General features: G+C 45.7%; 1 protein-coding gene across 1 annotated transcript; it reads left to right on the top strand.

Moving 5' to 3' along the window:
- Positions 1–7849: 7849 nt before the first annotated feature.
- LOC133358233 (sclerostin domain-containing protein 1-like) lies at positions 7850–13446 on the top strand. The gene is made up of 3 exons (XM_061576477.1): positions 7850–8196; positions 12203–12589; positions 13406–13446. The coding sequence occupies exons 1-3, from the start codon at positions 7971–7973 to the stop codon at positions 13444–13446; spliced, it is 654 nt and encodes a 217-aa protein (XP_061432461.1). The 5' UTR covers positions 7850–7970.
- Positions 13447–13849: the final 403 nt, after the last annotated feature.

Raw genomic sequence — 13849 nt, 5'->3', positions numbered from 1 at the left:
ATTTGTGGGTCCCACGTTCCCCCCACTGCGTCCATCGCGCAAAGAGGAGAGCTTTGGCAAAAGTGAAACGTGAAATTGGAGCAATGACGTTTTAAAGAGTTACATTAAATTATCAAGAGGTGGGGCGAGTGTTCGGGCTAAGGTCAAGGGGTAGAGGACAGTGCTCGTGGCTGGACGGCTGGTTTGTTCGTTTTGGTGGGAGTGCTAGGAGATGGTTGGCTCGTTAGGGATAAGGTTAGTCCTATAGGTTGGTTGGATAGTTTGCTAGGGTTAGAACTAGGAGATGGTTGGCCTGTTAGGGGCAAGGTTAGTCCTATAGTTTGGTTGGATAGTTTGCTAGGGTTAGAACTAGGAGATGGTTGGCCTGTTAGGGGTAAGGTTAGTCCTATAGGTTGGTTGGATAGTTTGCTAGGGTTGGTGCTAGGAGCTGGTTGGTCTGTTAGGGGCAAGGTTAGTCCTATAGGTTGGTTGGATAGTTTGCTAGGGGTAGAACTAGGAGTTGGTTGGCTTGTTAGGGGCAAGGTTAGTCCTATAGGTTGGTTGGATAGTTTGCTAGGGTTAGGGGTAGAACGAGTGCAGGGGTTGGCAAACTGCAGCTCTAGAGCCACATGCGGTGGCTCTTCAAGGCCTGCATTGCGGCTCTTGAAATATTGAGGGGGGGTTTACCGAATTTGAAAAAAAATGGCTCTCCATGTTATTTTGGTTGCTGAACCCTGACAATGGGAGTCCAGTTTACCATGGAAGTCCAGTTTACCATGGGAGTTCAGTTTACCAAGAAAGTCCAGTTTACCATGGAAGTTCAGTTTACCATGGAAGTTCAGTTTACCAAGAAAGTCCAGTTTACCATGGAAGTACAGTTTACCATAGGAGTCCAGTTTACCATGGAAGTAGAGTGTACTATGACTATGGAAGTCCAGTTTACCAAGGGAGTTCAGTTTATCATGGAAGTCCAGTTTACCATAGAAGTCCAGTTTACCATGGAAGTCCAGTTTACCATAGAAGTCCAGTTTACCATAGAAGTACAGTTTACCATGGAAGTCCAGTTTACCATATAAGTCCAGTTTACCATGGAAGTCCAGTTTACCATAGGAGTTCAGTTTACCATGGAAGTACAGTTTACCATAGGAGTTCAGTTTACCATGGAAGTCCAGTTTACCATATAAGTCCAGTTTACCATGGAAGTCCAGTTTACCATAGAAGTCCAGTTTACCATGGAAGTCCAGTTTACCATAGAAGTCCAGTCTACCATGGAAGTACAGTTTACCATAGGAGTTCAGTTTACCATGAAAGTACAGTTTACCATAGAAGTCCAGTTTACCATGGAAGTACAGTTTACCATAGGAGTTCAGTTTACCATGGAAGTCCAGTTTACCATAGAAGTCCAGTTTACCATGGAAGTCCAGTTTACCAAGGGAGTCCAGTTTACCATAGAAGTCCAGTTTACCATGGAAGTAGAGTGTACTATGGAAGTCCAGTTTACCAAGAAAGTCCAGTTTACCATGGAAGTACAGTTTACCATAGGAGTCCAGTTTACCATGGAAGTAGAGTGTACTATGACTATGGAAGTGCAGTTTACCGAGGGAGTTCAGTTTATCATGGAAGTCCAGTTTACCATAGAAGTCCAGTTTACCATGGAAGTCCAGTTTACCATAGAAGTCCAGTTTACCATAGAAGTACAGTTTACCATGGAAGTCCAGTTTACCATATAAGTCCAGTTTACCATGGAAGTCCAGTTTACCATAGGAGTTCAGTTTACCATGGAAGTACAGTTTACCATAGGAGTTCAGTTTACCATGGAAGTCCAGTTTACCATATAAGTCCAGTTTACCATGGAAGTCCAGTTTACCATAGAAGTCCAGTTTACCATGGAAGTCCAGTTTACCATAGAAGTCCAGTCTACCATGGAAGTACAGTTTACCATAGGAGTTCAGTTTACCATGAAAGTACAGTTTACCATAGAAGTCCAGTTTACCATGGAAGTACAGTTTACCATAGGAGTTCAGTTTACCATGGAAGTCCAGTTTACCATAGAAGTCCAGTTTACCATGGAAGTCCAGTTTACCAAGGGAGTCCAGTTTACCATAGAAGTCCAGTTTACCATGGAAGTAGAGTGTACTATGGAAGTCCAGTTTACCAAGAAAGTCCAGTTTACCATGGAAGTACAGTTTACCATAGGAGTCCAGTTTACCATGGAAGTAGAGTGTACTATGACTATGGAAGTGCAGTTTACCAAGGGAGTTCAGTTTATCATGGAAGTCCAGTTTACCATGGAAGTACAGTTTACCATAGAAGTCCAGTTTACCATGGAAGTCCAGTTTACCATAGAAGAACAGTTTACCATGGAAGTCCAGTTTACCATAGAAGAACAGTTTACCATGGAAGTACAGTTTACCATAGGAGTTCAGTTTACCATGGAAGTCCAGTTTACCATAGAAGAACAGTTTACCATGGAAGTACAGTTTACCATAGGAGTTCAGTTTACCATGGAAGTCCAGTTTACCATATAAGTCCAGTTTACCATGGAAGTCCAGTTTACCATAGAAGTCCAGTTTACCATGGAAGTCCAGTTTACCATAGAAGTCCAGTCTACCATGGAAGTACAGTTTACCATAGGAGTTCAGTTTACCATGAAAGTCCAGTTTACCATAGAAGTCCAGTTTACCATGGAAGTACAGTTTACCATAGAAGTCCAGTCTACCATGGAAGTACAGTTTACCATAGGAGTTCAGTTTACCATGAAAGTACAGTTTACCATAGAAGTCCAGTTTACCATGGAAGTACAGTTTACCATAGGAGTTCAGTTTACCATGGAAGTCCAGTTTACCATAGAAGTCCAGTTTACCATGGAAGTCCAGTTTACCATAGGAGTTCAGTTTACCATGGAAGTCCAGTTTACCATAGAAGTCCAGTTTACCATGGGCAGGGGTCAGTAACCTATGGCTCCGGAGCAGCATGCGGTTCTTTAAGAACGGTCTGGTGACCGCATTGCATTGTGGCTCTAGAAATATCGAGGCGTTATCTATCAAGTTCGAAAAAAATACTCTCGTTATTTTGGTTGCCCACCCCTGAACTAGTGCTAGAGGCAGGTTGACTAATTTGTTAGGGCTAGGGTTAGTGCTAGAGGCTGATTGTTTTTTATTCGTGGTGGGGCTCGAATCTGGAGTTGTCCCTGCTCACCACAAACAAGTTCTGGCCCTTTCATTCTTTTCACTTTTGGTGTTGGAGCTCACAAAGCTGCCGTTGGAGCCACTGTTTCCCGACTGCAGCCTTGAGATATAGTCAAACTTCTGGGAATACACAAATCATTATAAAGCACATATACAGATCGACAACAATGATATCTTTCAATGTGAATGACTTGCAGAAACCAGCGTGTGCGTTCCAAGTCCAAATTACAGCACCGTGCTTTGCCTATCTACTCTCGCCATGGGAATGTGGAATTTCCACAACTGACTCCGTGGTGTAAACAGGAAACAAGTACCACCCGCACCTCCGATCAGCACGGCTGGCTACGTACGGTGCGAAAGAAGTTAAACACACGTGCATTCATACCCATGACTAGTTTGAGCAGACAAATGGAAATTTCCATATATCTCTATTTTGCATGCCACGGCATCGCTTACACTTTACACCGTGAGTACACTGGGCACGGTATATATCGCCTGAGACAGAGTCTAATGAGCTAATTGCTCACACATTTCTCTAAACACTGGCTACCCACAGTCCCATTTGCTCAGTGGGGCGATGGCGGTGAATGTTGTTTGTCTTTTTACCCACCCACCCCCCGTCAATTATATTCCAATTGTACTATTGGCGCCAGGCCACGTGCAGAAGGGGAGCTACACTTTGAGGTCCCGCGGACAGCATTGCAACCCTGCGTCATGTCAGACAGGCACCTCTTGCAAGGTAATATTTGTCCATCCACGTAAAAAAATCCCTTTCGTGATACAGCCCAACAACGCCTGTTTATACGAGCAAACTCGGGACCGGTTTTGCCATGCGGCGTCTCGTCAGCAGAGTCACGCTTCCTTGAGCGAATGCTGGTGACATTGTCCGATGTTTACAGGGCGTGGGGCCCTTTCTGCAAGAACTGGGTCCGATTTTAAATTTCGATTTAAAGCTTTCGTGACTGCAGGGATTCATCTGTCTCCCCGACAGACCTGGTCTTCACCTGAGGACGGCTGCTTGCGTTGTGGCCGAAACGTCGTGAGAATTATTGTTTTATTTTATTATTTTATCATTTCCATTCTACGTGACTTTACCGAAATAACCAAGAAGATTAACTGGGTCCGAGTTCAACGAAAACTGTCGTGTCATATCACAGAAACTAGATGGGAGGTCCGATCAAATGGCTTCTGTTCCAACACTCGATGTCGGCGTGGCTTGTCACGTGACAATGAAGCCAATAATTAATTTCCATGAACCCCAGCCGCAGCCAGAAATGTGTCGAGTTTAGTGGCAGGCCACAATTATGGTGATAAATTGTTTGTCACTGGGCTGACACATTCCACTCGTTAGGCTTGAGAAACCGGCGGCTAAATCAGGGTGAGTGCCTGGACTCAATTATAGGATTCATACTCGTAGTTTTTTCGGTAAAGTCACGTAGGTAAAAAAAATGAAATTAAAAGTATTAAAAATTAAAGAATAAAATCACGACGTTTCGGAGGCAACACAAGCTTTCGTGTTGTGCTGTGTTGCGTCCGAAACGTCGTGATTTTTATTTTTATTTTCATTAATTTTTATTTCATTTTTTACCTACGTGACTTTACCGAAAAAACTAAGAGTATGAATCCTTGCAGTCACGAAAGCTTCAAATCTAGAATCAATTATCGGATCTCAGCAGCGATCCGACTGAGCCACTCGGCTGTCCATTGTCCGCAGATTATTTAAGAATTTGTCTGCTACGCTATAGCCACTAATAGGTAACGATTCATACGTCTCATTAAAAACTGTGCAACAGGAAACATTAAAACATTTAATTTGTGTCGAGTCCCATGGTATTCGGTGTAGTCTCCAATTATTATCATCTATGCCATCTCTCTGGGCATGCTATGAAGAAGGGTCATTTCCCGAAACGTTGCCTATTATATATTTTTCATTTTAAGGCCACAGTATTAATGACAAACGTGAAAAGTCTTTTTTTGTTATATACACGAACTCCTCTACTTGCGAACATTCGACTTACGAACTTTCAGAGATACGAACAAACCTGTCCATATGTCCAGTTGCTCGTTCGGACCAAGAGTCGTACGTTCAACCACCGTGCAATAGATGGCGGTGAAGGCATCTACATCTGCAGAACACGAAGAACCGGTGGCATCAACATCTACAGGAGATTACACAACTTTCAAAGCCATTTCCTGTGTTTAGTGTACACACCGTAAAACATGTTTGGAATCGACGGTAGTAAAGTTTGACTTACGAACACATCGACTTACGAACAGACCTCTGGAACCTAACTAGTTCGTAAGTAGAGGAGTCTCTTTATAGTATCCACATGGATTTCTATTTTTTAAATCCTTTATATTAAGTCGCTTGCTTGCTTGCGTGCTTGCGTGCTTGCTTGCTTGCTTACGACCGTGCAAACCTTTCGGTCGTTTTTTAACCCACTTCCCGTGATCCAATCGAGCTGACATTTTGCACACAGACTCGTTGTGCGAGACAATTAATGTTCGTGAAATTTTTTTCCAAAATTTTACACTGTTTAGGGAAAACAAATTAAATATTTAATTACCAATTGCTTAATACTGGCAGACAATCATCTGACCCATAGGTGGCAGCCATCTCAAGCCAGAGGACGAGAGGACTCTAGCCGCCACACATATAAAGGATTTAGAGTGAAAAACTTTGTTTTTATGGGTTATACTTGTTTGAGTTGGGGTTCAAATCGCTGCGCTAAAAATTGCCCCCTGTCCTCTGTGGAGTAGCTTGGGTTCACTGGCGGCACTGGGCAGAAGAAAACTTCGCAAAACGCTTCAGCCCCGAATATAACGGTGAACCAAACATGAGCCCGAATTCAAATCCGACTGAGTACAATTCAGCATTACAAATACAATTGCATAGTCCTCATGTCTCTCTTCTCTGCGTCGATCTCCTCTCATCTCACTCCATCTCTGTCTCTCGTCTACATCTCTCTCGTGTATCTACATCACCCGTCTCTCATCTCACTCCATCCATCTCTATATATCTCGTCTGCATCTCCTCTATGTATGCACATTGAACTTCTTTCGCACCGTACGTAGCAAACCGTGAGCGGGGTAGGACAACAAACTAAACACAGAAAATAGTTCTCATGAAATGAGCTCTCATTCTAGATGATGATTTTAAAGTTGCACAGCCCCAGTGACTCCCTAATATCGGAAGCAAGAGCATTCCAGACGGCCGCGGAAGCGCATCCGATAGCGCCGTGCGATGCGGTGAAACAGCGCGTCTTTGTTCGATGGCCGAGCCAAAAACCGCCGCTGCTGCTGCTGCTGCAAGGATGACCAGAGCTCACATGACGATGGTTCTTAGCTCCTTGATGAGTGTTTACATTAAAATTAAGAATGTCTGGCTCGAGGCTCCAATGGGCCAGTCCCCCCCCCCCCCAACACACACACCAGTCTCACCGCCCTGGCATGTAATTGGCACGCATGGCCGCTGAAAGCCAAAATCGCCACCTCGGGGCAGTCAATTCTTGTGGAGGAAAAAAATCCCACGACTCCACACGGAGCCGTCGCTTCACCCCCCCCCACCGCACCCCCGTTCGCCCACTCTGCCCTTCGCAAAGCCCTGAACCCAACCGCAACCATTCTCCACCCCTGCAATTAACGAGGCCCCTTATACAGCCAAGCCCCGGTGTCTTGGTGGGGCAGTAGGCACTGTGGGGTGGAGGGGGGGAGATGTGATTCTAGCGAAGAGAAAACTCTCTGTGTGTGTGTGTCTCTTGTGTCGTCTGCGTATCCTGCATTAGTCAGACTGCAGAGTCGTCGTCGTCGGAGCAGCAGCAGCATTGTTGTTCTATGTTCGATGTGTATTGTATGTGACTGTGTGCGTGTTCTCTCTCGTACACAGAGAGCGTTTGTGTCTGTTCGATGCATGATAAAGGCTGTGGTTTGTATAGATTTTTGTTGGAGAGTACTGTGTGACCTCCATGTAGCATTGCGACGAGTGTGGTGTGTTCTTCCGAGTACTCGACAGTACTGTGTGTTCTGTGAGTGATGTATTGTACTCGTAGTTCTACATATTTATCAGTATAGAGTCGTGTTGTTATGTATATGGTAGACTTCAGAATGGTGTTCATGTACTACATAGTATCGTAGAGTACTGTGTCAATGTACGACTGCGTCTTAAACGGCGAGAACTGATTGTTGGCAGCCTGCAGTGATGTTTGCGTAGATACCTCTGTACACACAGAGATCTGATGTCTTGCACTGTGTGCATGGGCTGTATTGTATACACATAGAGCAAGTATTGATATTGTTCATTGAGTCGTTCTACAGAGTATTCTGTTACACAACTACAATGCGCATTCGTTACCCGACTCGTGACTTCACGATGCAAATTCCAAAGGCGTCCGTCTGCACGGCCATCGAGACATCGGATATTTAGCACGAACAAATCGATAATACAACATCGACTCCTCGGAACATTCTGATATTTTGAGTCCACCCCAAGAAGGCTCTAAATTAGCTTTACTCCCGGTGATTAATACTCAAAACTCTCAGCGAATTCAGTCGAGCAGTGGAGTGACAGAAAGCGGGCGGGAGGGCGGGGCGGGGGGGGTGACCACATCATCTTCAACATCCTCGGCCTCGAGTGAAACATCGATTACTCCGTGCCGCATCCTTAGCAAAAGGGATCACAGCAGCGCTCGAACCCAATAATTCGCCGTCCCATCCTGGAAGAGGTCGTCCTCCTCGCAGCACGTGGCTCTCCCTGTCTCCCCACGTGCGCTGCGCACGAAGACGACCACCACCACCGCCGCCGAGATGCCGCTGCGTTGCTCTCTCCTGACTCTGCTCGCAGCGCTGCTCGCGGTTCGCGGTTCGCGCCCGGGTTCGAGCAACGGGGACACGGAGTCGCGGGGACGGGCACGCGGTCCCGAGACGGAGGGAACCTCCGAGCGGCGTCAGCTGCCGATGCGACTCTCGCCAAATCGTGCTGGACATCGGCTGCTCCACCTGCCCGGCTCGGGAGCCGAGTCTCATCCGCGAGGTAAAATGAAAGGGTGCCCCTTGAGCAGCCTCGCACGCGAACACAAGGTGACATTTCACTCCGACTCCCTCCCCCCGCCGTGTAGCCTTAATTTAAAACAAAACAAGTATAACCCGTAAAAACAATATTTTTCACTATAAATCCTTTATATGCGTGGCGGCTAGAGTCCTCTCGTCCTCTGACTTGAGATGGCTGCCACCTATGGGTCAGATGATTGCATGGCAGCATTAAGCAATTGGTAATTAAATATAATATTTTTGTCCTAAAAAGTGTAAAATTTTGGAAAAAAATTTTCACGAACATTAATTGTCACGCACAACGAGTCTGTGTGGAAAATGTCAGCTCGATTGGATCACGGGAAGTGGGTTAAAAAACGACCAAAAGATTTGCACGGTCGTAAGCAAGCAAGCACGCAAGCAAGCAAGCGAACTTAATATAAAGGATTTAATAAAGGATTTAAATAAGTATAACCAGTAAAAACAAAGTTTTTCACTATAAATCCTTTATATGCGTGGCGGTTTGAGTCCTCTCGTCCTCTGGCTTGAGATGGCTGCCACCTATGGGTCAGATGATTGTCTGCAGTATTAAACAATTAGTAATTAAATATTTAATTTGTTTTCCCTAAACAGTGTAAAATTTTGTAATTTTTTTTCACGAACATTAATTTTCTCGCACAACGAGTCTGTGTGCAAAATGTCAGCTCGATTGGATCACGGGAAGTGGGTTAAAAAACGACCGAAAGGTTTGCACGGTTGTAATCAAGCAAGCACGCAAGCAAGCGAACTTAATATAAAGGATTTTAAAAAGTGTTGGGTGCAAGTGCTGTTAGCGAGTAGCGAGCACCTGTGAAGGTACTCGTTTGAGGCTGAGTCGATCTAGGTGATGCCCAGGACCGGTTCAGACAATCGTGTGTGTACTGTACAAAAGACAAAGGTCCCCCGTATAGCCTCAATGGACTATTTGGAGGCGAGTGCTGTTAGCGAGCACCTATGAAGGCCGGCACGGCACACGCGGTGGTGGGTGGCCGACACCACGCCCGGCCGCCTTTGTCTCTCCCCCCGGCCCCCCAGTGGCGATGTTCACCGCACATCGCAGCAGCTACTCACTTGAGGCCGAGTGGACCTAGAGGAGGTCCCCGGGCCCGCTTCAGATCACCTTCAGCGGTGGTATCGGTGGCTGTGGGTGGGAATCGAACTGGGGTTGGTGGTGGTGGTGTCGCTCAGTTCGTGGTGGCAGCGGTGAGCTCGCCGCTGTGACCACCGCTGCGGCCACCAACAGCAAAAGCCGTCACGTCGCTACGGCTCCTGTGCCAGGCTAGGTGCACTCCGAGGCCACGTGAAGCGTTGAAGGCTCATCGCGACACAGAGGTTGCATGGGTTGGATCGCGTTCATTGCGTGGTGTGTCGTTCGCCCACCGCCACCCGGCGCAGACAATTAGTAAGGTTTGTCACGCGCGTGAGCTAAACACGCCAATTTAGTGGCTATTTTATAGCTGTCAAACCCTGATCAGTGCTCCAACCTTATTACAGACCAAGTCAGTTCATAATCAACGTTTTTTGGGTTTAGATCGCGTTATTTATAAATGTGTCGTAATCCTCCACCACCCGACACGGCTAATCAGCAAAAAAAGTGTCACGTTGACAAAAGACAAATAGTTCACTGCTTTAGCCCACCGGTGTGTTGAAGCGTGAAACCACAACATTTACAATTTTTGAGTAGCACGACGTTTCGCTGGTAATTGCATCCAGCATCATCGGGTAATTCGGCAGCCTACGTGTTAAACGGACCAAGTCAGACCTCACTGGTCACCCCGTGTCCCTTATAAATCTCAACGTTCATTCTACAAAGTCCCATCACAAGAGAGAAGCACAAACAAGTAGACACATTTTTGTTGCCCGGATTTAAACGGTTGTACGCCGTGTGGACTTGAGAAGTCAATGTCCCTGTACAAGAACACGGGGTACACCATGATGGGTTGACAGCTCTGCTACTTCAGCACACCGCTCTGTTGGAGAGTAAACCCACAACATTTACAATTTGAGTAAAACATCTGGGAAACATGATAATTGGTTCTTTACCCTTCTATCTGGCAACAAAACTGACACCTTTTTACAAGGAGTCATGTTTGCATAGACCGCAATACCTGCAGTCATAATACAAACTAAAGAACATAACTCTGATAATGTGCACTGTCCCTGAAGTTGATTGGTCCACACCCGATACAGCTTTCCTTAGAGCCTAGTCTCATATGGGTTGGACCAGATGACGCCTTTTGACGCCTTTTGGCGTCATCTGGTCCAACCCATATGAGACTAGGCTCTAAGGAAAGCTGTCTCGGGTGTGGACCAATCAACTTCAGGGACAGTGCACATTATCAGAGTTATGTTCTTTAGTTTGTATTATGACTGCAGGTATTGCGGTCTATGCAAACATGACTCCTTGTAAAAAGGTGTCAGTTTTGTTGCCAGATAGAAGGGTAAAGAACCAATTATCATATTTTTACTGGCAAATGAGGTTCCCATAATCTGGGAAACATTTTATATGTACGCGATCTAACCTGCCCCCCCCCCAACCCCCCCGTGTATTATGACTAATATTGATCGTGTTAAGGTTGCCGTGAGCAGCCTGCACCACCACCAACAACAACAACAGGCGCCATTCAACCACGTGATCAAGCCAAATTTAAGAAATATTTCTCTACAAGTGACCCTCTACACCGTCACAAAATAACTGCTGGTGCCGTTCCTTTATGTGTTGGACAATTTGAATATACAAAACAAATAAGAAGACTATGCGTCTCTCCTCCGTTAATTAATCTCTCCACGAAGTAAATAATAATAATAATCCTTTCAATCTTGACTTAAAGCTTTCGTGACTGCAGGAATTCATATTGTTTTGGTCTTTCGGTAAAGTCACGTAGATTGGTTCAAACTAAATAACAAAAAATGACAAAAAACTACGATGTTTCGAACGCTTGTGTTGCGATCGAAACGTCGTAGTTTTTTGTTATTTTCTTTGAACCTATCTACGTGACTTTACCGAAAGACCCAAGAATATAATAATCCTTTCACAAGACAGCGGCCGCATGGCCTTCTGGGAAGTGTCATGTAACTTCAGCGACGAATCTATCGTTGGGACCTTTTTGACAGCATCAAAAAACGATGGGGGTGGAGGGAAAAAAAAATAAGGTTCGTCTCTTATCCTTCCTAGCAAGAGAAGGGGTAAAAGCTGCATCGATTCAAGAGAAAAGTTTAAAAAAACACACATACAACATCCCAGCAGTACCGGATTAAGCTAGTGCGGGGCCTGTAGCATATGATGTTATAAAGGGGCCATAAATATAAAAAAACATAAATATTAAAACACACATTTTTTACTTCCATAGTAAAGTAATTGTATTTTTTCATTCGCTATACAGCCAGATGATACGACAAATCGTTAACATTAAACACCCAGTCGTTCATACAAGTCGAAGGCGGCATGGTACTATAGTAATAGAGCTGGTGCAGAATCACTGAACCGGAATTGATAGCTTGAAAGCATTTAGCGCGGGGCCCTTGAAAGTGCGGGGCCTATAGCTACAGCACATATAGTAGCTACAACATATGTAGTAGCTATTACACGTGTAGTAGCTACTACAAGTGGCTACATATGCAGTAGCTACTACACGTGTAGTAGCTACTACAAGTGGCTACATATGCAGTAGCTACTACACGTGTAGTAGCTACTACAAGTGGCTACATATGCAGTAGCTACTACTACACCTGTAGTAGCTACTGCACGTGTAGTAGCTACTGCATATGTAGCCACTTGTAGTAGCTACTACACGTGTAGTAGTAGCTACTAGCTACTGCTACAAGTGTAGTAGCTAGTCGTAGTAGCTACGAGCTACTACTACACGTGTAGCCACTTGTGCAACTACGATAATCCGGCACTGCATCCCAAACTGCATTTCGAACAATCCGCAGCGCCTCGTCGTCACCGCCCCTTCTCCCCCGCGTCCCAGACAGCGAAAGAGAAGAATGGGAAGAAGAACCCACGTGTCGAGAGGTGCGTATCGCTCGACACGTGACCGAGGGCACATGCGTCAGCGCGCGACCGCTCAAGCAAGTGCTGTGCTCGGGCCACTGCACCCCTTCACGACTCCTCTCCAACCTCGCCGTGGCCGCCGGCACTCGACCGCACCTCGACCGCGATCGCCGCAGGCCCGCCTGGCGCTGCGTCCCGGGACAGACACGTGTCGCACGGGTGCCCCTGAACTGCCCTGGGGGTCACCGGAGGACGGCGAGGGTGATGGTGGCCAGCGCGTGCCGATGCAAGCGCGCGCAACGGCGGCACAACGAGTCTCGCTCCTGGTGGGATCGCTTGGATGGAGCTGCGGAGGGAGAACACGGTGGTGGTGGTGATGGTGGTGCACGTGGTGGTGGTGCACGTGATGGTGGTGGTGGTAGTAACAATGGGAGCAATCCCCTGCTCAGCAATGACTTTGAATGATTTGAGTTGTTCAATCTGGCTGTGACGGTCCCACCTGATGACGGAGACTTGTGTTGCCTCCGAAACGTCGTGATTTAATTGTTTTATTTTTTATTAATTTGTATTTCATTTTTTTACCTACGTGACTTTACCGAAAAAAACTAAGAGTATGAATCCTTGCAGTCACGAAAGCTTCAAATCTAGAATTGTTCAATCTTGATTTAAAGCTTTCGTGACTGCAGGAATCTATACTATCTGGTACCTTTCGGTAAAGTGCCGTAGGTAGATCAAATGATAAAATGAAAGAAAACACGACGTTTCGGTGGCAACACAAGCGTCCGTCTTCAGGTGTGAAAACATGATCTGCTGTTGTGGCTTTATATAGGCACTCGCCCCCCCCTCTCCCCTCCCGTGCCGAAAATAATACAACAGCAGATCATGTTTTCACACCTGAAGACGGACGCTTGTATTGCGACCGATACGTCGTGTTTTCTTTCATTTTATTATTATTTCTTATTCTTCTATCTACGTGACTTTACCGAATGAACCAGAGCGATCGAGTCGTTGTTGTTGTTGGGTGTTCGCGGTTGTGCTGCAGAGCTGGCAGAAGCGTGCTCGGCTTGACTCTGGTTCGACGTCAAGACGCTTCGCTCCACGTTATTGCGAGGCTCCTCGGGAACAAGAACGTCAGTCATTGTCGTCTTCTTCGCGGTTTTGGTTTTCGAATTGTACGAAGAGAACAGCTCGTGGAAGAAGCTGTCACAGAACTGCTTCTGAGATCCCATTCCAAGTGATTGCTTAACCCAAGGCCATAGCCATGGAGTCAACATTGGGGGGGACCAAATCTTCCAGGGGGTCCCCCCCCCCCCTCAGAAAAAAAAATCTAAATTTGAAAACGAATTTCCTGCCATTTCCTAACTAAAATCTTAAAAAGTTCACTAACACATGGGATGGACGTTTAATTTATTTTTTACAATAATGTCTAATAGTGTATTGTATTACATTGCTCTATTTTTATTTTTTTTTACCTTTTCTTGTTTCATTGTATGTAATGGCAGAGATTAGGGATTCATAAAGTACAACCATAACCACAATCATATAAACATAAATCTATTTTATAGCAATAAATGTGTCCCCCCACCCCCCCCCCCCAATATATATATATTATAATTACGGCATT

Source organism: Lethenteron reissneri, chromosome 61 (genome assembly GCF_015708825.2).
Source record: "Lethenteron reissneri isolate LAM-NWPU_2019-01 chromosome 61, ASM1570882v1, whole genome shotgun sequence".
In the NCBI taxonomy this organism is placed as follows: Eukaryota; Metazoa; Chordata; class Hyperoartia; order Petromyzontiformes; family Petromyzontidae; genus Lethenteron; species Lethenteron reissneri.
Note: the sequence above shows the minus strand (reverse complement) of the source record. Positions and strands in the feature narration are given on the sequence as shown.

Excerpts from the sequence above, each read along its gene's own strand:
- LOC133358233 (XM_061576477.1), top strand. The coding sequence starts at position 7,971 with ATGCCGCTGCGTTGCTCTCTCCTGACTCTGCTCGCAGCGCTGCTCGCG. Across the intron at positions 8,197-12,202 it reads AGCCGAGTCTCATCCGCGAG|ACAGCGAAAGAGAAGAATGG; the intron begins GTAAAATGAAAG and ends CCCGCGTCCCAG. Across the intron at positions 12,590-13,405 it reads AGCTGCGGAGGGAGAACACG|AGAACAGCTCGTGGAAGAAG; the intron begins GTGGTGGTGGTG and ends AATTGTACGAAG.